The sequence below is a fragment of the Schistocerca serialis genome, chromosome 3, assembly GCF_023864345.2.
Source record: "Schistocerca serialis cubense isolate TAMUIC-IGC-003099 chromosome 3, iqSchSeri2.2, whole genome shotgun sequence".
Lineage (NCBI taxonomy): Eukaryota > Metazoa > Arthropoda > Insecta > Orthoptera > Acrididae > Schistocerca > Schistocerca serialis.
The window spans coordinates 521,683,987-521,710,177 of NC_064640.1; the positions used below are offsets into that span (position 1 = coordinate 521,683,987).

A 26,191-nucleotide genomic window follows, 5' to 3' on the forward strand; every position below is an offset into this window, starting at 1 on the left:
AAATTTTACTTAAGTTACATCTCTACAAAGTATTACAAAAATTAACAGGATTCCCTCATGCTGGTTAACTCTGATTATAGTATATGAATCCAGAATAGCTGGCTGAATTTATCCAAACATTTGTTTCACATAATCTTAATTAAAAAGAACAAGGAGATCCAAATGTAATTGCTAAAAATATCGACAAAATGGACTTCATTTTCATTTGTCTATATACGCAGTTCGTTTATTCCAACTGCTCTTTCTCAGAACGGTCCGAGCCTATGTGCACGGACGATGGATCGCGCAATCAGGTGAACCAGGACCTGGTAGCGAAGTAATCATACCCATCTTTACCATTCGCCACTTTCTCAGACCGGACTCCAACGTTCCTTCAATGGAACTGTAACAGCTATTATCGTCATTTGACCGAACTCTGTTATTGAATGGCTACGTACTCGGTAATTGGTATAGCGATTCAGGAAACATGGTTTACGGCAACAAACCTCCCTGCTCTGAAAAACTACCAACCCTACTGAACCAATTGCGTTAACGTAGAGCGAGCGTCTGGTGGGTTCTGTAATCTCATACGCTCTGATATTTTGCGTGGGCAGGTGTCCCTTACCACTGCACTACAGGTCGTGGCCATTAGTGTCTGTCAGTTCAGATGACTCCCCCAGGGGGTCCACAACTCTTTTGTGGATACGTGCGTAGCAAGCATGGGACCCCGAGCTAATGTGGCCCTCCTTCCTTTCCGGGCTGCATACCCTTCCTTTCCGCATCCTTCCCCATGCCCCATCTTCGCCCCCCCCCTCACTTCTGGCTCTTTCCTTCCCTTTCTCCCCCTCTGGGAGTACGGTTTGTGTCTACGTCCGGACGCTCGAAACTGTTACAAATTCCTTGCTTTCTACACTTGCAAGTCTTCGTCCTTCCTCTGTTCTTCTCTTTTCCTTACCTCTTCTCTTTGCCCTTTTCTCCGCTGCGGCGTTTGAGACCCCTCTTCTTTCCTTTCCCTTTCCCTTTTTTCCTCCCTGTGCGCGTCTGAAGGCCGATCCACGCACTTCCATGGGTAGCCGGTGACGGGGTAACGCGTAATTCCCCGCCCCGGGTAGACAGGTAGGACACGTACGTACCCCCTGGTAACGGCCAGGCCCAGGGAGGGGTGATTACCCGAGCTGATACCTTCCGAAAGTGCCGATTGGTCCCTCCGTCCGTTTGTCAGGAGGTGTGACCTGAGGTGTGAACAATCACCTAAGGCGGGAGTGCCCTCAGAGAGGGCCCCCACAAGGGAGGAGCACGCCATCGGAGACGCCGGTAATCATGGGGGATTCTTCCGCAATGGATTCCTCACCTTCCACTATGTCTGCTCACAAGCGTAAGTTCACTGAGTCTCAGCCACAGACGGTTCTTCCATCGTTGCCACAGTTCCTTGTTGTTTCTCGGTCTGACGAAGGTCACGACTTCTCCATGGTCAACCCTTTCATTATTCAGAAAGGTGTCGGCGCAATTGCAGGTCCTGTAAAGTCTTGTTCCAGATTACGGAATGGCACCCTGTTGTTAGACACAGTCAGTACCCTCCAGGCACAAAAATTGCAGCGTACCTCACTACTACACACCTTCCCTGTCCAGGTGGAAGCGCACCACAATTTAAATCCCTCACGTGGAGTCGTTTATACACGCTCCTTCGACGGACTGTCTGACGAAGAAATTCAGCACTACCTGTCTGACCAGGGCGTAACTGCTGTTCATAGGGTTATGAAAAGGGTTGACATGAACATCATTCCAACCCGCACTGTCTTCTTGACATTTAACAAAGTTCAACTCCCATCGAAAATCAAAGCAGGCTATGAGATAATTTCCGTTCGCCCTTACGTCCCAAACCCTACGCGTTGCTATCGGTGTCAGCGGTTCAATCACACCAGCCAGTCCTGTTCCCATCCGGCCAAATGTGTTACGTGTGGCAAGGATGCCCATGAGGGTGCTTGTCCACCTCCATCCCCTCGCTGCATCAACTGTATGGGTGACCACGCTGCTTCCTCTCGAGATTGCCCCGTTTTTAAGGACGAAAAGCTCATCCAGGAAATCAGAGTGAAGGAAAAGGTGTCGACCTTTGCTGCTCGAAAATTATTCGCCATTCGACAGCCCACCGTGCCTCAGACAGAAAAATACAGCACTGTCCTTGCTTCTCCTCGACCAACAAAGTTGGTGGCCGCGCAGACTTGCGACCTCACCTTTAGTGCCACGGTCGTCAGATCGGCCAGCGCAAAGATCGCCCGTTCAACCTCACCACTTTCGCCTGCCCACTCTATGGCTCACCCTTCATCGGGTTCTGCTAAATCTCGAGCCCAAAAGTCAGACACCCGGACTTCCAAAAAAACAGCATACTCGTGAAGACTTTTTACGTACCCTAACTTCACACTCATCGGTTCCTCCTTCATCTAAACATCATACTTCCAAGAAGGCTACAAAGAAACCCAGTTCATCTCCTTCTCCGCCAAGGCGTGTCCCACATACAGCACCACATGGCGGAAATCGCCCTCGGCCATCTTCTGTGTCGCCGAGGCGCACTGCTGGCGGCCGATCAACCGGCCAATCGCTGGTGGCAGGAGCTGCTCCTGAACAACCTATGGATCAGGATCTTCTGCCTTCGGCTGAGTGCCGTTCCACACTGTCGGTCGCAAGCTCTGAGCAGTCGTTGAGTTGACAGCAACCTTGGTCACATTCCTCCATTTTCTGTTCACCCTATGTCCATTATCCACTGGAATTTCCGCGGCATTCGAGCCAATCGGGATGAATTATCGGTCCTCATACGATCCTACACGCCAGTCATCTTCTGCCTTCAGGAAACAAAGCTGCGTCCCCATGACCGCTTTGTTCTCCCTCATTTTCAGTCTGTCCGATATGATCTCCCCTCTGTTGAAGGCACTCCAGCCCAAGGAGGACTCATGATTCTTCTCCATGATACTCTCCATTATCACCCAATCCCCTTAAACACTTCCTTCCAAGCTGTCGCTGTCCGTCTTTTCCTTTCTGGATATCCCTTTTCTCTTTGTACCGTATACATTCCATCGTCCACACCAATGGCACGAGCTGATCTCCTTCATCTTCTTGGTCAGCTTCCACCCCCCTATTTGCTGGTTGGGGACTTCAATGCACACCACCCGCTTTGGGGATCTCCACATCCTTGTCCACGCTGCTCACTATTGCTAGACGTCTTCCACCAAGCGGATCTAGTTGGCCTCAACACTGGGGTCCCTACATTTTTGTCTGCCTCCACGACAAATTTATCTCATTTGGACCTTGCGGTCGGTACTGTTCCGCTAGCTCGGCGCTTCGAATGGTTCACCCTTGCTGATACGCACTCGAGTGACCACTTTCCATGTGTCCTTAGATAGCAGCCACAACTGCCATATATGCGCCCGAGACGCTGGAAGTTTGGCGAAGCCGATTGGACACTTGTTTCGTCTCTAGCGACATTCGATGACAGTCACTTTCCCAGCGTCGACGATGAGGTCAAACACATTACCGATGTTATTCTTACAGCTGCAGAACGTTCAATACCACGCACCTCCGAATTGCCCCGCCGCCCCCCAGTTCCTTGGTGAACGAGGCATGCCGTGACGCAATACGTGAGCGGCGACGTGCTCTCCGCGTTTTCCGCCACCATCCTACTTTGGCCAACTGTATCCGCTATAAGCAGTTCCGAGCGCGATGCCGTCGCGTCATCCGCGATAGCAAGAAGGCAAGCTGGGAATTCTTTACTAGCTCTTTTAACACCTTCACTCCCTCCTCGGAAGTTCGGAGTCGGCTTCGACGGTTATCTGGCGCGCCTAGTTTCTCCCCGGTCTCTGGGCTTACTGTCGCGCGTGATACGTTAGTGGACCCCGTCGCAATTTCTAACTCCTTGGGTAAACACTTTGCTGCGATTTCGAGCTCTTCAAATTACCCGCCAGCGTTCTCCCGAAGAAACGTGCAGCGGAAGCGCGACCTCTTGCTTTCTCCTCTCAAAATCACGAAAGCTACAACACTGTTTTCACCATGCGGGAACTACAACATGCACTTTCTTCTTCTCGCTCCTCCGCCCCAGGACCGGATGGTATCCACGTCCAAATGTTGCTGCATTTATCAACCCATAGTCTGCGTTACCTCCTTCGCCTTTATAATCGAATTTGGACCGACAGTACTTTTCCCAGACGATGGCGGGAAGCTATCGTCGTTCCTGTTCCGAAACCTGGAAAGAACAAACATCTCCCCTCTAGCTATCGCCCCATTTCTCTCACGAGTAGTGTCTGTAAGGTTTTGGAGCGTATGGTGAATTACCGTTTAGCTTGGTGGCTGGAGTCCCGCAGTCTTTTAACACCTGCCCAATGCGGTTTCCGAAAGCATCGTTCTGCAGTTGACCATCTTGTTGCTCTCTCCACTTATATCATGAACAATTTTCTCCGGAAACGCCAAACAGTAGCAATATTTTTTTATCTGGAGCGAGCATATGATACCTGCTGGAGGACAGGCATCCACCGCACGCTGTTCTCTTGGGGCTTTCGAGGTCGGCTGCCCCTTTTTCTTCGCGAATTCATGGCAGAGCGCACATTTAGAGTGCCGGTGAACACTACTCTCTCCCGTACTTTCTCCCAAGAAAACGGGGTACCCCAGGGCTCCGTGCTGAGTGTTGTACTGTTTGCCATTGCCATAAATCCAATTATGGATTGTCTCCTTCCTGATTTTGCGATCTACTACAGCTCTTAACGGACCAGGCTTCTTGCACGACGTCTTCAAGGCTGTCTCGATCGCCTCCACTCTTGGAGCATCGAAACAGGCTTCCGCTTTTCTCCCAGTAAGACCGTTTGTGTTAATTTTTGGCGACGTAAGGCCTTTCTTCCGCCCTCCTTACATCTAGGTCCTGTCAACCTTCCTTTTTCAGACGTCGCTAAATTCTTGGGTCTTATGTTTGACAGAAAACTGTGCTGGTCCTCCCATGTTTCCTATCTTTCGGCTCGCTGTCTGCGATCACTCAACTCCCTCCGTGTCCTGAATGGTACCTCCTGGGGAGCGGACCGAGTGGTCCTTCTCTGCCTCTATCGCGCCTTAGTGCGCTCGAAATTGGACTAAGGTAGCGTAGTCTACTCCTCTGCTCGGCCGTCTATTCTTCGGCGTCTCGACTCTATCCACCACCGTGGATTACGCTTAGTGTCTGGAGCTTTTTACACCAGCCCTGTGGAAAGCCTTTATGCTGAGACTGCTGAACCTCCACTGTCCAATCGGCGAGCAGTCCTTCTGAGTCGTTATGCTAGCCATCTGTCTTCCCTGCCTGCTAATCCAGCCCATGACATTTTTTTCGACGCCTCCTTTGATGTAGGGTATGCAGGCCGCCCCTCCTCCCTACTACCACCGGGAGTCCGCTTCCGTCAACTGCTCCATTTCCTTCCGCTTTCCTAAAACCTTCTTGACAACTTGGGGTACAGCACCGCCTTGGCTCCGTCCCCGGATCTGCCTGCTCCGTGACCTTTGTCGATTTCCCAAGGAAGGTACCCCTTCACTTGTTTATCGTCGGGCATTTGCTGCTCTATGTGCACAAATGACCGAAGCCACATTTATTTACACCGACGGCTCGAAAACATCGTTAGGTGTAGGGAGTGCCTATATTGTTGGCGACACCCCAAATCACTTTCGGCTTCCCGACCAGTGTTCGGTTTATACTGCAGAGCTTTACGCTGTTCTCCAGGCTGTCCACTACATCCGCAGCCATCAGCGGATACAGTACGTTATCTGCTCAGATTCTCTCAGCTCTCTCCTCAGTCTCCAAGCTCTTTACCCTGTGCACCCTCTGGTCCACCGGATTCAGGACTGTCTGCGCTTGCTCCACCTGGGGGGCGTCTCGGTGGCGTTCCTCTGGCTCCCAGTACACGTTGGTATCTGTGGAAATGAGGCGGCCGATATTGCAGCCAAGGCTGCAGTCTCTCTTCTTCGGCCAGCTATTCAATAGATTCCCTTCGCCGATTTACGGAGCGTTTGATGTCGTCGTGTTCTTCATTTATGGCACGCACATTGGTCGACACTTCCCCATAATAAATTGCGGGACGTGAAAGCTTTTCCTTGTGCTTGGACCTCTTCCTCCCGACCGCGTCGTCGGGAGGAGGTAATTTTAACTAGACTCCGGATAGGGCACTGTCTTTTTAGCCATCGACATCTTTTAAGCGGCGATCCTCCCCCACTCTGTCCCCACTGCTCTCAGCTGTGGACGGTAAAACACCCTTTAATTGAGTGCCCCTATTTTAATCCGTTACGCTCCCGTCTACAGCTATCGCCTGATATATCGTCGATTTTAGCAGATGACACGCGCTCAGCCGATCGCGTTCTCGAGTTTATTAGTGCCAGTGAAATGACGTCAGTCATTTGAAGCTTTTTTGGGGACAACTACCCCTTTCTGTAGTGGATTTTTAAGCCTTCCTTCTGCTTTTCGTTTCTCCAATTTTTTGAGTTTCGTTCCCATTGCCGCTGGTTTCCATTTTCGGTTTTTTACTGTTTCATAAGTCACGGACCGGGCGCTAAAGACCATAGCAGTTTCGTGCCCTAAAACCAAAACAGTTCAGATGACTATATGTAATGTTTATCTTCTTCCAGATGGACCTTTCTATTATCACGAGGTGTCAGAGTTCGTGGCACATCTCCCTGCCCCCTTCCTCTTATTGGGGGACTTCAGTGCCCATAATCCTCTGTGAGGCGACGACACTGTCTCACAGAGGCAGAGTACTAGAACACCTATCAGAATTGGACGTCTGCTTACTCAACACTGGGGCTGTAACTCATTGCAGTGTGTCCCACAGCATGTTTCCAGCTACTGATATCGCAGTTTGTAGACAGAGTATCTTACCCCTGATTCAGTGGTGTGTCCATAGCGATCTTTGTCTCGGCGACCAATTTCCTACTGTTCTCTCCCTCTCCACTCAGACATCTAGAACATGCTCCACATTCTTCACTTCGGAAAGCTGCCAGGCAGGCTTTCTCCTCTGTAGCCACTTTTGCAGCTAGTCGTGAGACAGATATCAACAAATTCATACAGGATACTATTGAGACTATCACTCATGATGCAGCAGCCACGATGCCCTATTCCGACGGCCGCCAGTGGCGTGGTGGTCTGAAGATATAGCCACAGCTATCAAGGAACACCGCAGGGCCCTTCAACGGCACAAGCGCCATCCCTCTATAGATAATTTAATAGCATTTAAGAGAATCCAGGTGAAAGTCCAGTTTTTAATAAAGAAAAGGGATCAGGAGTGTTGACAGCAATGTCTCAACTATGGGATCCCACACCCCATTGTCCCAAGTATGGATTAAACTCCGCCGTATGTTGGCCATCCACCACTCAAGGCGGTTCCTGGCATCCTTGTCAATGGTAGCATTTACACAGATCCCATGGTAATTGCCGAATGTTTTGCAGCACACTTCGCTGAAGTGTCCACTTGCAGTAATCATTATTTTCTGACCTGGTAACATTTTATTGAGCGCCGCCTGCTATCTTTCCATCCGTACCGCTCTCTCTCATATAATTTCCCTTTCAGTGAATGGGAGCTTCGCAGCGCTTTAGTGGAGAGTCGAGATATAGCTCCTGGTCCCAATAAAATCCACAATCAAATGCTCAAACATATTTGTGCCGACAAAGTGAAACATATCCTTGGGCTTTTCAATCGCGTTTGGTGATACCATCTGGCCACATCACCACCTGTCTACACCGCATGAGTGGGATTTCTGGGGCAGTTTATCCATTTTTATACATTATTTCCTATCTCTTCAATTTTCTTGGGTCTGCATAAGTTCGACTCTCAGCAACTAATATGTACAGGAAACTGAAGTCCCTCATGGATCGGTGCTGAGAGTAGCGTTGTTTTCTATCGCAATCAGTAGTTTAATAAATGCTGTGGGGCCCATAGTCACTCTGTCACTGTACATGGATGATCTTTGCCTGTACTATGCCTCTGCATGACAGTGCACTGCTGAGCACCAACTTCAGGGGGCTCTCTGGAGAGTCCATGAGTGGGACATGAATCACAGCTATCAATTTTCTCCTAAAAATCGCGAGTTATGCATTTTTGTCGACTTCAGACTGTTCGCCCACACTCAGAAATTTATCTTGGTGACCAGTTACTCGAAGTCATTGTTACTTTCCAATTCTTACGTATTTTATTTGACCACAAGCTAACTTGGCTGCTGCATGTCCGCCAGCTCAAGGCAACATGCATGAAGCTTAATGCTCTCTGATTTCTTAGCCACTCCTCGTGGGACATGGACCACGCAGTTCTCCTGAGATTTTACAAAGCGCTGATTTTTATCCCGCTTGTTCTATGGATGTGTTATTTATGGGTCGGCAGCACCATCTGTACTGTGCTTGCTGGGCCCTGTTCACCACACTGGTGAGAGATTGGCAACAGGTGCCTTCAGTACGAGCCCTGTTGACAGCCTCCTGGTGGAAGATGTCCCACCGCTGTAGGTTGGGTGACAGCAGCTTCTGGCAAGTTACGCAGTCAGTCTGTCAGATGCCTACGCACCCATGTCATTCAACTCAGTTCCACAGCCAGCAGTTCAGTTTTCTCATCGCCCAAAAGTGAGAAGGCCAGCTGGGATCCTACACGATATTCTACTGAAGGGCCTCAAACAGCCTCCTTTAGTCTGTGTTCAAATGGCTCTGAGCACTATGTGACTTAACTTCTGAGGTCATCAGTCGCCTAGAACTTAGAACTAATTAAATTTAATTAGCCTAAGGACATCACACACATCCATGCCCGAGGCAGGATTCGAACCTGCGACCGTAGCGATCGCGCGTTTCCAGACTGTAGCGCCTAGAACAGCTCGGCTACTCTGGCCGGCGGGACATTAAAATTTAATAATCTTTATTCTTGGTTGTTAAGTTATTTTTTCACTCGTTTTGATAAAAGTTCAATGTTTTGAGCCGTGGTGTTTCCATCACTAAAAAAAAGAGTGGAGCAATTACTGGGCCGGGTATAGTCTCTCTCCAGCTGGTCAGATGTAGTCTTCTGTAATATCTAGGCTAGAGTAGCCAGGGGTGTCTTACACACACATCATATCTGTGGGGGAGAGGTTGAACAGCATTGGAATGGTGTTGAAATAAGCCTATGCGGCAGGGTTATTAAAACCTCGATTATAGCAGCTGTCTGAGCTGCGAACCGCTTTCCGTATTGGATGGAGGTAATCCTGGAACTGATAAAAGGAATCCGTAGCGTGTGCCACTAATGGTCGTCAGAGGAGGAGGAGGATATTAGTGTTTAACGTCCCGTCGACAACGAGGTCATTAGAGACGGAGCGCAAGCTCGGGTTAGGGAAGGATTGGGAAGGAAATTGGCCGTGCCCTTTCAAAGGAACCATCCCGGCATTTGCCTGAAACGATTTAGGGAAATCACGGAAAACCTAAATCAGGATGGCCGGAGACGGGATTGAACCGTCGTCCTCCCGAATGCGAGTCCAGTGTGCTAACCACTGCTCCACCTCGCTCGGTAGGTCGTCAGAGTGCACACAGTTGGTCCCCTACGAATGTCTGTATTAGCAACTCTGTGAGTCAGCGAAATGCGTCTATTATTCCCCTATTTTGCTTCCTCACTTGCTGCCCTTCTATTCCTCTGAAAGGTACTGAGAGAGGCAACAGGCAATTACAGCCAGCTGGGACTTCGGTGCATCTTCCAGGTTGAGAAAACTGGTGGCAACTCTGTACCGTTCCTCCTAGTCTTCATTACGCGAAAAATGGACCCACTTACACCTACACACATTCTATAGCTATAGATTTCTCATCTGCTGATAGACATCATCTCCCTTTCTACATGGGCGCGTATGACCATAGTTGTTTTGCACCCTAAAACGAAACAAAACAATCTCCCTTTATGATGTGTTGCGACTAAGAAGGAATGTACTTGCGTTCGAACAAACATATGTATATCAAATTTTGGTTATAGGATCATTATGTACATCTCAATGTGATGGCGAGTGTAGTTTTCCTGCAAGACTCTGAAAATATGCTCTAGATGTTACTGCGGATGCCATTGTAGAAGCCAAACGCAATGCAGATAGCTTAACTATAAATTCAAGCGAGAACCTTCAATAAAATGTTCGAAGAGTGTGAAGAACTACAAAAAGCACAGTGAAGAAAAGCAGTTTGAGCACGTGTCATAACTGGACATTCTACATCAATAGTGCTGAACGCCACATCACTGACACTTTAGAAGTTTCCTACACCAACATCGTAGCTAGCGTTCTGCTACGCGTAACGAAGCATTGGTCTATATACTTCCGTCGACAACTGACTGTAAATGACAATGCATTTTCATGATGAAGTGTGTCTGTCATGCAAGTTTGACTCCATGTTCCTGGAAATGGGTTCAAGAAAAATCTGTTCTCTAGGCACACATTTTATTCTGCCTGAAGAAATACACGTCCAGAGATTGCGCATATTTATTTAAGGTGGAATCATTTTTTAAAGCTACATCTTTTTCTCAAGACTCCTCCAGTAGAACTTCTTCGTCCTTATTTCCAGATCAGGAGAGACAAAGCATTTGTGAATTTGTCGGCAGATGTGGATTAAAAACTGATACAAAAAATATCTTTAGACGTTCTTTTGCCATCTTCAGCTCACACTTGAATCTACGGACACATTTGAAAGGCACCGTTTTTCTATTTTCCTTGGCGCATGGGGTCCAAACTTTCCACTTGGTTCTCAGAAGCATATACAGAGTTTTTATGCCAACCGTCCGTCGATTGATAAAGCAAAATCGATCGTGTAGCTGTGTGTTGCACTGTTCACTGATGGCAACGTCTAGACACTCTCCCTCCATTTCATAGATAGCGTTCTTACGGAAGAAAGCTTATAGTTGAACTGATTCTGATCGCAATTCCATACAGAGACAGTTTGCATGTTTTCTGTCGTGATATGTGCTTCGATTTCAGCAACAAATTTTTGAGCTCTTTGAATCATGCCAATGGAAATGGAGTCCCATGCTTCTTGACAGAGCGTAGGGAAACGATGCCGAAGACCCGCGCCGCCGTACTAGGCAAGATCCTAATGGAGGTGGTTTGCCGTTGCCTTCCTCCGACTGTAATGTGGATGCATGATGATGAAAAGGACACACCACCACCCAGTCCTCTCGCTGTAGGTGAAAATCCCTGACCCCGCCGGGAATCGAAACCGGGTCGACGTGCTCGGGAAGCGAGAACGCTACCGCGAGACCACCAGCTGCGGACTAATCATGCCAATAATGAACGGAAAAAACCACATTCTCGCGCATAATTGAAATTCACATTACTCGCTCCTTGAAGATACTCAAATGCGGAGTAAGAATCCCTTTGAAAAGTTTGCCTTCTTTTCTTTGTCACATCGTCCAGTACGGTTTTATTATTGCATTTAGCCTTCGGTTTAGGGTATGCTTTCAGGAGATTGTCATAGCAGTTGAAACATTGACGTGATAATCATCGTATATGCTCCCTCTAGTGTGTCATCAAACACCGTAATGACACCGCCGACTTTAAACGTATCAGGAGAAGGTTGGAATTCACTTTCACTGTTTCCATCGCTTCTTTTTGAACTTGCCTGTTACTACAGCTTGCAGTCACACGTTCGTCATTAACGTCACTAGCATCATAATTATATGTTAATGTTAAAACAGTGTCCGTTTCCAACAGGTGAAAAAGCTTGCATTTTTGCACTATAATAGATACCAGAAAACATGGGAATGATTCATTTTCCACAGCAATAAAACTTTCACGGAAAAGGGTTCCTCGTAACTTCGTCTCAACTAATCACAATACATTAGCAGAGTTGATTATCAACCGCCGACCCATCTGACGCTTTCCAACGCAAGTAACTTCACAAAATGCAACTTCACACGCAAAATGCATCCGTCTCTATTGGTCTCGACTGAGCTGCCACTAATTGATGACTGCAGATGTGTACAGATAAACGAATATAAGGGACCTTTAAATAATCCTTCACAGGATTATATTGTAAGTGTGCTTATTGGAGACAAAAAACAGTAAGGTAAAAAACGTCATAGGATAGCGATATGCACATGTACTGATGGCGGCAGCATCGCGTTCCCAAGATACCTCTCACCACGGATAATGCAGTGTCCGACGATCTTCACTTAACGACCGAGAGCAGCTGCGTTTCCGAAAAATTGTCAGTGCTAAAAGACGAGTAACACTGTTTGAAATAAGCGCATAAATCAATGTGGGACGTACGACGAACGTAACCAATAGGACAGTGAGGGGGAAATTTGGCGTTAATGGGCTGTGGTAGCAGACGAGTGACGCGAGTGACTTTGCTAACAGCGCAAAATCACCTGCGGCGCCTCTTCTAGGCTAGTGACCATATCTGTTGGACCCCAGATGACTGGAAAACTGTGGCCTTGTCAGATGAGTCCGGATTTCGGTTGGTACCAGCTGATGGATCAGTGTGTGGCGCAGACTTCACGAAGCTGTGGACCCAAATTACCAAAAACTCACTGTGCAAGCTGGTGGTGTCTCCATAACGGTGTAGGCTGTGTTTACATGGAATAGACTGGGACCTCTGGTCCATCTGAACCGATCATCGACTGGAAATGGTTATATTCGACTACTTGGAGACCAGTTTGAGCCATCATGGACTTAATGTTCCCAAACAAACTTGGAATTGTTACGGATGACAATGCGCCATGTCACCGGGAAACAGCTGTTCCTGATTGGTTTTTAAGATCTTTCTGGGCAGTTCGAGAGAATTATATAGCCACACATCACCCAACATGAATCCCATGTACCATTTATGGGACATCATCGAGAAGTCAATTCGTGCACAACATCCTGCACCGACAAGACTTCCGCAATTATGGACGGCTGTAGAGGCAGCTTAGCTTAATATTCCTGCAGGGGACTTCCAACGACTTGTCGAGACCAAGCCACATAGTCGCTGTGCTGCTCCAGGCAAAAGTAAGTCAGACACTATATTCGGAAGTATACCATGACTTTTGCCACCTCAGTGTACTTCCGTTGTAAGTCCCTGCATGCGTGAATTATAGTATGCATTCATATTGTGATTCAAAAATTTTCAGTATAATTTTTGTCACCTTGTTCAACCCATGCCACACATCTCCTCGTGTAGAGGCTGTTCGTAGATATTACTGTTACACTGCATATTGAGAAGTAATTCCAGCGAAATGCCGGAAGACATGGAGAGAATCGACGCTTGGTGCACAGACTGGCAGTCCCCCCCCCCCCCCCCCCCCCAGGGGGTCCAAAACTCTTCTGTGGATACGCGCGTAGCGAGCATGGGACCCCAAGCTAATGTGGCCCTCCTTCATTTCTGGGCTGCATACCTCCCTTTTCCACATCCTTCCCTATCCCCCATCTTCGCCCCCCCACCCCTCACCACTGGCTCTTTCCTTCCCTTTCTCCCCCTCTGGGAGTATGATTTGTGCCTACGTCTGGAGACGGACGCTCGAAAATGTAACACATTCTTCGTTTCCTCTGCTTGCATGTCTTCATCCTTCTTTCATCCTTCTTTCATCCTTCTTTCATCCTTCTTTCATCCTTCTCCCATCCTTCTCCCATCCTTCTCCCATCCTTCTCCCATCCTTCTCCCATCCTTCTCCCATCCTTCTCCCATCCTTCTCCCATCCTTCTCCCGTCCTTCTCCCGTCCTTCTCCCGTCCTTCTCCCGTCCTTCTCCCGTCCTTCTCCCGTCCTTCTCCCGTCCTTCTCCCGTCCTTCTCCCGTCCTTCTCCCGTCCTTCTCCCGTCCTTCTCCCGTCCTTCTCCCGTCCTTCTCCCGTCCTTCTCCCGTCCTTCTCCCGTCCTTCTCCCGTCCTTCTCCCGTCCTTCTCCCGTCCTTCTCCCGTCCTTCTCCCGTCCTTCTCCCGTCCTTCTCCCGTCCTTCTCCCGTCCTTCTCCCGTCCTTCTCCCGTCCTTCTCCCGTCCTTCTCCCGTCCTTCTCCCGTCCTTCTCCCGTCCTTCTCCCGTCCTTCTCCCGTCCTTCTCCCGTCCTTCTCCCGTCCTTCTCCCGTCCTTCTCCCGTCCTTCTCCCGTCCTTCTCCCGTCCTTCTCCCGTCCTTCTCCCGTCCTTCTCCCGTCCTTCTCCCGTCCTTCTCCCGTCCTTCTCCCGTCCTTCTCCCGTCCTTCTCCCGTCCTTCTCCCGTCCTTCTCCCGTCCTTCTCCCGTCCTTCTCCCGTCCTTCTCCCGTCCTTCTCCCGTCCTTCTCCCGTCCTTCTCCCGTCCTTCTCCCGTCCTTCTCCCGTCCTTCTCCCGTCCTTCTCCCGTCCTTCTCCCGTCCTTCTCCCGTCCTTCTCCCGTCCTTCTCCCGTCCTTCTCCCGTCCTTCTCCCGTCCTTCTCCCGTCCTTCTCCCGTCCTTCTCCCGTCCTTCTCCCGTCCTTCTCCCGTCCTTCTCCCGTCCTTCTCCCGTCCTTCTCCCGTCCTTCTCCCGTCCTTCTCCCGTCCTTCTCCCGTCCTTCTCCCGTCCTTCTCCCGTCCTTCTCCCGTCCTTCTCCCGTCCTTCTCCCGTCCTTCTCCCGTCCTTCTCCCGTCCTTCTCCCGTCCTTCTCCCGTCCTTCTCCCGTCCTTCTCCCGTCCTTCTCCCGTCCTTCTCCCGTCCTTCTCCCGTCCTTCTCCCGTCCTTCTCCCGTCCTTCTCCCGTCCTTCTCCCGTCCTTCTCCCGTCCTTCTCCCGTCCTTCTCCCGTCCTTCTCCCGTCCTTCTCCCGTCCTTCTCCCGTCCTTCTCCCGTCCTTCTCCCGTCCTTCTCCCGTCCTTCTCCCGTCCTTCTCCCGTCCTTCTCCCGTCCTTCTCCCGTCCTTCTCCCGTCCTTCTCCCGTCCTTCTCCCGTCCTTCTCCCGTCCTTCTCCCGTCCTTCTCCCGTCCTTCTCCCGTCCTTCTCCCGTCCTTCTCCCGTCCTTCTCCCGTCCTTCTCCCGTCCTTCTCCCGTCCTTCTCCCGTCCTTCTCCCGTCCTTCTCCCGTCCTTCTCCCGTCCTTCTCCCGTCCTTCTCCCGTCCTTCTCCCGTCCTTCTCCCGTCCTTCTCCCGTCCTTCTCCCGTCCTTCTCCCGTCCTTCTCCCGTCCTTCTCCCGTCCTTCTCCCGTCCTTCTCCCGTCCTTCTCCCGTCCTTCTCCCGTCCTTCTCCCGTCCTTCTCCCGTCCTTCTCCCGTCCTTCTCCCGTCCTTCTCCCGTCCTTCTCCCGTCCTTCTCCCGTCCTTCTCCCGTCCTTCTCCCGTCCTTCTCCCGTCCTTCTCCCGTCCTTCTCCCGTCCTTCTCCCGTCCTTCTCCCGTCCTTCTCCCGTCCTTCTCCCGTCCTTCTCCCGTCCTTCTCCCGTCCTTCTCCCGTCCTTCTCCCGTCCTTCTCCCGTCCTTCTCCCGTCCTTCTCCCGTCCTTCTCCCGTCCTTCTCCCGTCCTTCTCCCGTCCTTCTCCCGTCCTTCTCCCGTCCTTCTCCCGTCCTTCTCCCGTCCTTCTCCCGTCCTTCTCCCGTCCTTCTCCCGTCCTTCTCCCGTCCTTCTCCCGTCCTTCTCCCGTCCTTCTCCCGTCCTTCTCCCGTCCTTCTCCCGTCCTTCTCCCGTCCTTCTCCCGTCCTTCTCCCGTCCTTCTCCCGTCCTTCTCCCGTCCTTCTCCCGTCCTTCTCCCGTCCTTCTCCCGTCCTTCTCCCGTCCTTCTCCCGTCCTTCTCCCGTCCTTCTCCCGTCCTTCTCCCGTCCTTCTCCCGTCCTTCTCCCGTCCTTCTCCCGTCCTTCTCCCGTCCTTCTCCCGTCCTTCTCCCGTCCTTCTCCCGTCCTTCTCCCGTCCTTCTCCCGTCCTTCTCCCGTCCTTCTCCCGTCCTTCTCCCGTCCTTCTCCCGTCCTTCTCCCGTCCTTCTCCCGTCCTTCTCCCGTCCTTCTCCCGTCCTTCTCCCGTCCTTCTCCCGTCCTTCTCCCGTCCTTCTCCCATCCTTCTCCCATCCTTCTCCCATCCTTCTCCCATCCTTCTCCCATCCTTACCTCTTCTCTTTACCCTTTTCTCCACTGCGGCATTTGAGACCTCTTCTTTCCTTTCCATTTCTTTTTTCCTCCCTGTGCGTGTCTGAAGGCCGACCCACGCATTTTCATGCGTAGCCAGTGATGGGGTAATGCGTAATTCCCAGCCCCGGGTAGACAGGTAGGACACGTACGTACCCCCTGGTAACGGTCAGGCCCAGGGAGGGGTGATTACCCCAGCACCTTCTGAAAGTGCCGATTGGTCCCTCTGTCCGTTTCTCTGGAGGTGTGACCTGAGGTGCGAACGAACACCTAAGGCGGGAGTGCCCTCAGAGAGGGCCCCTACAAGGGAAGAGCGCGCCATCGGAGACGCCGGTTATCATGGGGATTCTTCCACAATGGTTTCCTCGTCTTCCCCTATGTCTGCACACAAGCGTAAGTTTACTGAGTATCAGCCACAGACAGTTCTTCCATCGTTGCCACAGTTCCTTGTTGTTTCTCGGTCTGACAAAGGTCACGACTTCTCCACGGTCAACCCTTTCATTATTCAGAAAGGTGTCGACGCAATTGCAGGTCCTGTAAAGTCTTGTTCCAGATTACGGAATGGCACCTTGTTATTAGAAACAGTCAGTGCCTTCCAGGCACAAAAAATGCTGCGTACATCACTGCTCCACACCTTCCCTGACTGGGTGGAAGAGCACCACACTTTAAATTCCTCACGTGGAGTCGCTCATACACGCTCCCTCGACAGATTATCCGACGAGGAAATTCAACACTACCTGTCTGACCAGGGCGTAACGGCTGTTCATAGTCGTGAAAAGGGTTGACACGAACATCGTTCCAACCCGTACTGTCTTTTTGACATCTGACAGAGTTCAACTCCCATCGAACATAAAAGCCGGCTATGAGATAATTTCAGTTCGCCCCTATGTCCCAGACCCTAAGCGTTGCTATCGGTGTCAGCGGTTCAATCATACCAGCCAGTCCCATTCCAACCTGGCCAAATGTGTTACGTGTGGCAAGGATGCGCATGAGGGTGCTTGTCCACCTCCATCCCCTCGTTGCATCAACTGTATGGGTGACCACGCTGCTTCCTCTCGAGATTGCCCCATTTTTAAAGACGAAAAGCTCATTCAAGAAATCAGAGTGAAGGAAAAGGTGTCGACCTTTGCTGCTCGAAAATTATTCGCCAGTCGACAGCCCACCGTGCCTCAGACAGGAAAATACAGCACTGTCCTTGCCTCTCCTCGGCCAATAAAGGAGGCGGCCACACAGACTTGTGATCTCACCTTTAGTGCCACGGTCGTCAGAACGGCCAGCGCAAAGATCGTCCGTTCAACCTCCCCACTTTCGCCTGCTCAATCTATGGCTCACCCTTCATCGGGTTCTGATAAATCTCGAGCCCAAAAGTCAGACACCCGGACTTCCAAAAAAGAGCACACTCGTGAAGATTTTTTATGTACCCCAACTTCACAACCATCGGTTCCTCCTTCATCTAATCATGATGTTTCCAAGAAGGCTAATAAGAAACCCAGTTCCTCTCCTCCTCTGCCATGGCGTTTCTCATCTACAGCACCACCTGGCGGAAATCGCCCTCGGCCATCTTCTGTGTCGCCAAGGCGCACTGCTGGCGGCCGATCAACCGGCCCATCGCTGGTGGCAGGAGCTGCTCCTGAACAACCTATGGATCAGGATCTTCTCCCTTTGGCTGAATGCCATTCCATGCTGTCGGTCGCAAGCTCTGAGCAGTCGTTGAGTTGACGGCAACCTTGGTCACATTCCTCCATTTTCTGTCCACCCTATGTCCATTATCCATTTGAATATCCGCGGCATTCGAGCCAATCGGGATGAATTGTCGATCCTCTTACGATCCTACTCGCCGGTCATCTTCTGTCTTCAGGAAACAAAGCTCCATACCCACGACCGCTTTGTTTTCCCCATTTTCAGTCAGTCCGATTTGATCTCCCCTCTGTCGAAGGCACTCCCGCACATGGAGGACTCATGATTCTTCTCCACGATGCTCTCCATTATCACCCAATCCCCTTAAACACTTCCTTCCAAGCTGTCGCTGTCCGTCTTTTCCTTTCTGGATATACCTTTTCTCCTTGTACTGTATACATTCCATCGTCCACACCAATGGCACGAGCTGATCTCCTTCATCTTCTTGGTCAGCTTCTACACCCTCTATTTGCTGGTTGGGGACTTCAATGCCCACCACCCGCTTTGGGGATCTCCACATCCTTGTCCGCCTGGTTCACTATTGATAGACGTATCACACTAAGCGGATCTTGTTTGCCGCAACACTGGGGACCCTACATTATTGTCTGCCTCCACGACAAAATTTCTCTCATTTGGACCTTGCGGTCGGTACTGTTCCGCTAGCTCAGCGCTTCGAATGGTTTGCCCTTGCTGATACGCACTCGAGTGACCACTTTCCATGTGTCCTTAGATTGCAGCCACAACTGCCATATATGCGCCCGAGACGCTGGAAGTTTGCCCAAGCCGATTGGACACTTTTTTCGTCTCTAGACACATTCAATGACCGTCACTTTCCTAGCGTCGACGATGAGGTCACTCATATTACAGACGTTATTCTTACAGCTGCGGAAGGTTCAATACCTCGCACCTCCGAATTGCCCCGCCGCCCCCCAGTTCCTTGGTGGAGCGGCGGCGTGCTCTTCGTGTTTTCAGACGCCATCCTACTTTGGCCAACTGTATCCGCTATATGCAGTTCCGTGCGCGGTGCCGTCGCGTCATCCGCGATAGCAAGAAGGCAAGCTGGATATTCTTTACTAGCTCCTTTAACACCTTCACTACCTCCTCGGAAGTTTGGAGTCGGATTCGACGGTTATCAGGCGCGCCTAGTTTCTCCCCAGTCTCTGGGATCACTGTCACGCATGATACATTAGTGGACCCCGTCGCAATTTCTAACTCATTGGGTCAACACTTTGCTGAGTTTTCGAGCTCTTCAAATTACCCGCCAGCGTTTCTCCCGAAGAAACGTGCAGCGGAAGTGCGACCTTTTGCTTTCTCTTCTCAAAATCGCGTATGTAAGGTTTTGGAGCGTACGGTGAATTGCCGTTTAGCTTGGTGGCTGGAGTCCCGCAGTCTAACACCAGCCCAATGCGGTTCCGAAAGCATAGTTCTGCAGCTGACCATCTTGTTGCTCTCTCCACTTCTATCACGAACAATTTTCTCCGGAACCGCCAAACAGTAGCAATATTTTTTTATCTGAAGCGAGCATACGATACCTGCTGGACGACAGGCATCCACAGCACGCTGTTCTCTTGGGGCTTTCGAGGTCGGCTGCCCCTTTTTCTTCGCGAATTCATGGCAGAGCGCTCATTTAGAGTGCGGGTGAACACTACTCTCTCCCGTACTTTCTCCCAAGAAAACGGGGTACCCCAGGGCTCCGTGCTGAGTGTTGTACTGTTTGCCATTGCCATAAATCCAATTATGGATTGTCTCCTTCCTGATGTCTCGGGCTCCCTCTTTGTGGACGATTTTGCGATCTACTACAGCTCTCAACGGACCAGGCTTCTTGAACGACGTCTTCAAGGCTGTCTCGATCGCCTCCACACTTGGAGCATCGAAACAGGCTTCCGCTTTTCTCCCACTAAGACCGTTTGTGTTAATTTTTGGCGACGTAAGGCGTTTTTCCACCCTCCTTACATCTAGGACCCGTCAACCTTCCGTTTTCAGACGTCGCTAAGTTCTTGGGTCTTATGTTTGACAGAAAACTGTGCTGGTCCTCCCACGTTTCCTATCTTTTGGCTCGCTGTCTGTGATCCCTCAACACCCTCCGTGTCCTGAATGGTACCTCCTGGGGAGCGGACCGAGCTGTCCTTCTCCGCCTCTATCGCGCCTTAGTGCGCTCGAAATTGGACTGTGGAAGCATAGTCTACTCCTCTGCTCAGCCGTCTATTCTTCGGCGTCTCGACTCTATCCACCACCGTGGATTACGTTTAGTGTCTCGAGCTTTTTACACCAGCCCTGTGGAAAGCCTTTATGCTGAGACTGCTGAACCTCCGCTGTCCAATCGGCGAGCTGTCGTAAGTCGTATTTGTCTTCCATGCCTGCTAATCCGGCCCATGACATTTTTTCCGACGCCTCCTTGGATTTAGGGTATGCAGGCCGCCCTTCCTCCCTACTACCACCGGGAGTCCGCTTCCGTCAACTGCTCCATTCTCTTTCCTTCCGCTTTCCTAAAACTTTCTTGACAACTTGGGGTACAGCACCGCCTTGGTTCCGTCCCCGGACCTGCCTGCTCCGTCACCTTTGTCAGTTTCCCAAGGATGGTACCCCTTCACTTGTTTATCGTCGAGCATTTTCTGCTCTATGTGCACAAATGAAGGAAGCCACATTTATTTACACAGATGGCTCAACAACATCGTTAGGTGTAGGGAGTGCCTATATTGTTGGCAACACCCCAAATCTATTTCGGCTTCCCGACCAGTGTTCGGTTTATACTGCGGAGCTTTACGCTGGTCTCCAGGCTGTCCACTACATCCGTCGCCATCAGCGGACACAGTATGTTATCTGCTCAGAATCTCTCAGCTCTCTCCTCAGTCTCCAAGCTCTCTACCCTGTCCACCCTCTGGTCCACCGGATTCAGGACTGCCTACGCTTGCTCCACTTGGGGGGCGTCTCGGTGGCGTTCCTCTGGATCCCAGGACACGTTGGCATCTGTGGAAATGAGGTGGCCGATATAGCGGCCAAGGCTGCAGTTTCTCTTCTTCGGCCAGCTATTCGCACGATTCCCTTCGCCGATCTACGGAGTGTTTTATGTCGTCGTGTTGTTCTTTTATGGAATGCACATTGGTCGACACTTTCCCATAATAAATTGCGGGACGTGAAAGCTCTTCCCTGTGCTTGGACCTCTTCCTCCCGACCGCGTCGTCGGGAGGAGGTAATTTTAACTAGACTCCGGATAGGGCACTGTCTTTTTAGCCATCGACATCTTTTAAGCGGCGATCCTCCCCCACTCTGTCCCCACTGCTCTCAGCTGTGGACGGTAAGACACCTTTTAATTGAGTACCCCTATTTTACTCCGTTACGCGCCCGTCTACAGCTGTCGCCTGAAATATCGTTCATTTTAGCAGATGACACGCGCTCGGCCGATCGCGTTCTCGAGTTTATTAGTGCCAGTGAGATGACGTCAGTCATTTGAAGCTCTTTTTGCGGACAACCAACCCACTTTCTCTAGTGGTTTTTTAAGCTTTCCTCCTTTTAGTTTCTCCAATTTTTTGAGTTTTTCCCATTGCTGCTGGTTTCAATTTTCGTTTTTTACCTTTTCCTAAGTCACAGACCGGGCGCTAATGACCATAGCAGTTTTTCGCCCTAAAACCAAAACAAAAAAAACTGGCAGTTAAGCCTCACAACAAACAAATGCAACGTATTTTGTATAGAGACACGAAAATGACCCTTGTTATATGGTCACACCATCGCAGAACAATCGCAAGCAGCGATCAAGTTCGTAAAGTATCTTAGAGTATGCTTATGGAGTGGTTTAAAGTGGAACGACCACATAAAACTAATCGCAGAAAAGGCAGATCCCTGAATGTGACTGATAGGTGGTGTAGTCTGCCCACGAAAGGCAGCTCACAAAACCCTCGGTCATCCGATGCTTGAATATTGGACTTCAGACTGTGCCTTTTCAGACTGATTTAAATAATACAGGATCCAAAGAAGAGCAGCATGTTTCGTGAGAGATTCGTTTAATAAGAGCAAATGCTTGACGGAGACGCTCATAAACTCCAGTGACAGGTGCTACAAGGGAGGCATTGTACACTACGGCATCGTTCACTGTTAAAATTTAGAGGGAGAAACCGTAGGAGGATTAGTCAACTTACTGGATGCTCCTGCGTTTCTCTCATGAAAGAACCTTCAAGGTAAAATCAGAAAGATCGCGAACACGAAGGCTTACCAACAATTCTATTTCCAAGCTGGCTATGTGCAGATGTAGATCTCTTGTGTGTGTGTGTGTGTGTGTGTGTGTCGCAGAGCGCTACAATGAGTGTACTGTGTGCTGTGGTTGCAGACCAGCGCGTCAAGGACTGGCCGTTGATGTCGGGTCCGCTGCCTACGCTGCTGATATGCGTGAGCTACGCCTACATCGCCAAGGTGGTGGGGCCGAGACTCATGCGCGACCGCAAAGCGATGCAGCTCAAAGTCCCACTCGTGCTGTACAACCTGGCGCAGGTCTTCTTCAGCATGTGGCTCTTCTACGAGGTGAGTATCAGCGCCGATTTCCAGGTACCTAAATGCTAGTCTGACAGAAACGAAAATGATTCAACTCCGAAGACTGTATCCGGCGTTAAATCAGGTGAGAACGACAAACAGCAGCAGTCTTTTGGATGGGGGATGGGTGGAGGGCGGGCAGGACGAGGAGGAGAATGTGGATGTGAATGATGAAGGGGACGTCCCAGAGTCACTACCGCAACACGTGAGATAGGGAGCCACGTTAAGACGGTCGCGTGCTAAAATGAATTACCTACAGTGTCACAGATTTTATCTTTCTGCAATTAGCGTGGTTTCTGTACCACAGTGATACGGTAGCCACATCGTGACTGCAATCACATCTCCGGAGAGGCCACATTAACATCTGGTTCCTGAAAAGGAGGAACAGCATTTTTCCGTAGTTTCAGGAGTAACAGTCTGGGTAATTGACTGATCTGGTCTTGTCACGTTAACGAAAACGGCCTCGTTATGTTGATACTGCGTATGACTGAACTCAGTGGGAACTAAACAACTAAACCCGTTACATTTCTCGAGGATATGCAGCTCTACTGCATGGTTTAATTATGGCATCTTGGGATAAAATATTCCGGAAGTAAACTAGTCCCCCCATTCGGATCTAATGGCGAGGACTAGTCTGGAAGAAGTCATCAGGGAAAGCAAATCTGGAATTTGACAGGTTGAAGCGAGGAATGCTAGACACCTTTTATGGCGTAGGTTGGTTAGAGAACTCTAGTAAATGGATAGCATAAAATAAGTAGTGGGAATTAGTGAAGTGCGATGGCAGGAAGGATTATTATTTGTGGTTGCATGGATACTTGATTGCCAATACAAAATCAAATAGGGTTCATGAGGAGAGGTTTAATAATGAACAATAAAATAGGAATGAAGGGGAACTACAGTGGAAAACCGCGATCATCGTCACGAAAATAGTCATGCAATCAACAACCACCGCAGTGTAAAAGTTTATGGCAGCTATACCCGCGGATTGAAAGACTAGAGGAACGTATGATCAGATAAAAGAAATTATTCAGATAGTTACAGGAGATCAGAATTTGTGGTGGGGATACTGGAATTTGACTCTAGGAAAAGGAAAAAGTACAACACGGAATGGGGGAAAGGATGGCCACAAAACAGTATAAACAGGTGATAGTAACATAGAAACAATGTAAAGAATACACAAAGTAATCCACTGCAACATGCATAACGGTAGACAAAAATGTTCCCAGTTTTTTCAACTCAACGGATTTGCGCGCGCGCGCCCGCACCCACCCACACACACACACACACACACACACACACACACACACACACACACACACACACCCCTTCTGATAAGGAGAAGAAGATTCAATAACTCAAAACTTTGGATCGTCTCTCTTATTCTGAGGCCAGGAAGAAGTATGACCGCCTCCATCACGTGACGTTGACAACTTCGTTTGCCTCAGTCGTGTCCACTCCTTCCGCAGTATCCTCACCCCTATCCTGTCCCCCCCTCCACCTCCTCCCCCCATCCGGGGTCTATGCCTCCGCCTCCCAAATCCCTCCCTTCCAAATCCTCCTCCCCTGCGGCCAACGCCCCCTCTGCCCCAGGGGCCACCCTTCTTCCTCCTCCCACTCCACCGCCTGAGAAGCGATCCTCTTCTCAGGCGTCCATCGGGGAAACGTTCCGGAACCCGGCTTCCGAGGTCCGGCTTTCCAAAACGGACCCCGTGCGTGAGGACCATCTTCGGGTCCAGCCCACTATCCCTGTGCCTCCTCGGACTTCCAAGAAGGCCTCCAAGAAGTAGTCTCTATCCCCTTCTCCACCCCGGCGCGATTCGTCTGACGCTTTGTCCGTGAGTCGCTGCTCCCGGCCGTCCTCAGTTTCGCCGGGACACTCTGCTGCCAGGCGCTCAGCTGGCCTCTCGTCGGCAAATGATGATGCCCCTCCTACGCAACCCGGGACAGCGGCCGCAGCTGGCGACGACTCGATGGAACAGGATCCTTCTCCCGCCGGTTGTAGCGTTGTTCCCTCGAAACCTGGCCCTCCACGGCGGTCGAGGTGACCAGTTCTTCCCCTGTCTCGTTCCCCCCTTTTTTCTGACTAGCAATGGCCTTGTAACATTGGAACATAAGAGGTATTCGATCTAATCGGGAGGAATTACGACTGCTCCTCCGCCTGCACTGTCCTCTCGTCCTTGGTCTCCAGGAAACCAAGTTGCGCCCAACTGACTGTATTGCCTTTACCCACTATACCTCGGAGCAGTATGACCTCACCCCTGTGGACGGTATCCCAGCTCATGGTGGGCTCATGTTGCTCGTTCGGGACGATGTCTATTACCATCCCATCCCATTGACCACCCCACTCCAAGCCATAGCTGTCCATATTACTCTTTCTGCCTTCACTTTTACAGTTTGTACCGTCTACACTCCATAGTCATCCGCAGTTAGTCGGGCTGACATGATGCACCTGATTGTTCAGCTTCCTCCGCCGTTTTCATTGTTTGGCGACTTTAATGCCCACTATCCCCTTTGGGGCTCTCCTGCATCCTGTCAAAGAGGCCCCCTCTTGGCGGATGTCTTCAACCATCTCAATCTTGTCTGCCTCAATACTGGCGCCCCGACTTTCCTCTCGATCTCTACTCATACCTACTCCCACTTGGACCTCTCGATCTGTTCTACCACTCTTGCTCGTCGGTTCGAGTGGTATGTCTTTTCTGACACCTATTCGAGCGACCACTTCCCCTCTGTCATTCGTCTCCTGCATCACACCCCATCCCCACGTCCTTAGAGCTGGAACATACCGAAAGCTGACTGGGGACTTTACTCCTCCCTGGCGACCTTTCTGGACCACGATTTTCTCAGTTGTGACAGTCAGGTCGAATACCTCACGGCTGTTATCAATGCTGCCGAACGTTCCATTCCTCGTACTACCTCTTCTTCACGTTGCGTTTCTGTCCCCTGGTGGAATGAGGCTTGTCGAGACGCTATCCGTGCTCGACGACGTGCTTTACGCACCTTTCGCCGCCATCCTACGTTGGCGAATTGTATTGGATACAAACGACTAGGAGCGCAATGCCGTAGAGTCATCAAAGACAGCAAAAAAGCTTGTTGGGCCTCTTTCACCAGCTCCTTTAACAGTTTTACTCCCTCTTCCGTCGTTTGGGGTGGCCTGCGCGGGCTGTCGGGCATTAAGACCCACTCCTCGGTACCTGGCCTGACCTCAGGTAATGAGGTCCTTGTTGATCCTGTGGCTGTCTCCAACGCCTTCAGCCGCTTTTTCGCGGAGGTTTCAAGCTCCGCCCATTACCACCCTGCCTTCCTTCCCAGGAAAGAGGCAGAAGAGGCTCGGCAACCTTCCTTCCACTCGCTGAATCTGGAAACTTGCAATGCCCCCTTTACTATGCGGGAACTCGAACGTGCGCTTGCACTGTCCCGGTTCTCTGCTCCAGGCCCAGATGCCATTCACATCAGATGCTGACACACCTTTCTCCGGCGGGCAAAAGCTTCCTTCTTCGTACCTACAATCGCGTCTGGACCGAAGGTCATGTCCCCATGCGTTAGCGTGACGCCGTCGTTGATCCTATACCCAAACCCGGGAAGGATAGACACCTTTCTTCTAGTTAACGCCCCATTTCTCTTACAAGCTGTGTCTGTAAGGAGATGGAGCGCATGATTAATGCTCGGTTAGTCAGGATTCTTGAATCTCAATGGCTACTTACCAATGTCCAATGCGGTTTTCGTCGCCGCCTCTCTGCTGTTGACCACCTTGTGACCTTGTCGACATTCATCATGAACAACTTTTTGCGAAGGCGCCAAACGGTAGCCATGTTCTTCGATTTGGAGAAGGCTTATGATACCTGTTGGAGAGGAGGTATCCTCCGCATTATGCACAGGTGGGGCCTACGCGGTCGCCTGCCCCTTTTTATTGATTCCGTATTGTCCGACGTCTTCCTCCAGGAGAACGGAGTGCCTCAGGGCTCCGCCTTGAGCGTAGCCCTTTTTGCCATCGCGATCAATCCAATTATGGAT

At 50.6% G+C, this 26,191-nt stretch overlaps 1 protein-coding gene across 1 annotated transcript in view; it reads left to right on the plus strand.

Moving 5' to 3' along the window:
- The window catches only part of LOC126470397 (elongation of very long chain fatty acids protein-like), a 233,699-nt gene that overhangs the window by 114,226 nt on the left and 93,282 nt on the right, over positions 1-26,191 (plus strand). The window contains exon 3 of the mRNA XM_050098240.1: positions 21,981-22,171. Within this exon, the coding sequence (XP_049954197.1) occupies positions 21,981-22,171 (191 nt within the window). The remainder of the gene's footprint in view (positions 1-21,980; positions 22,172-26,191) is intronic.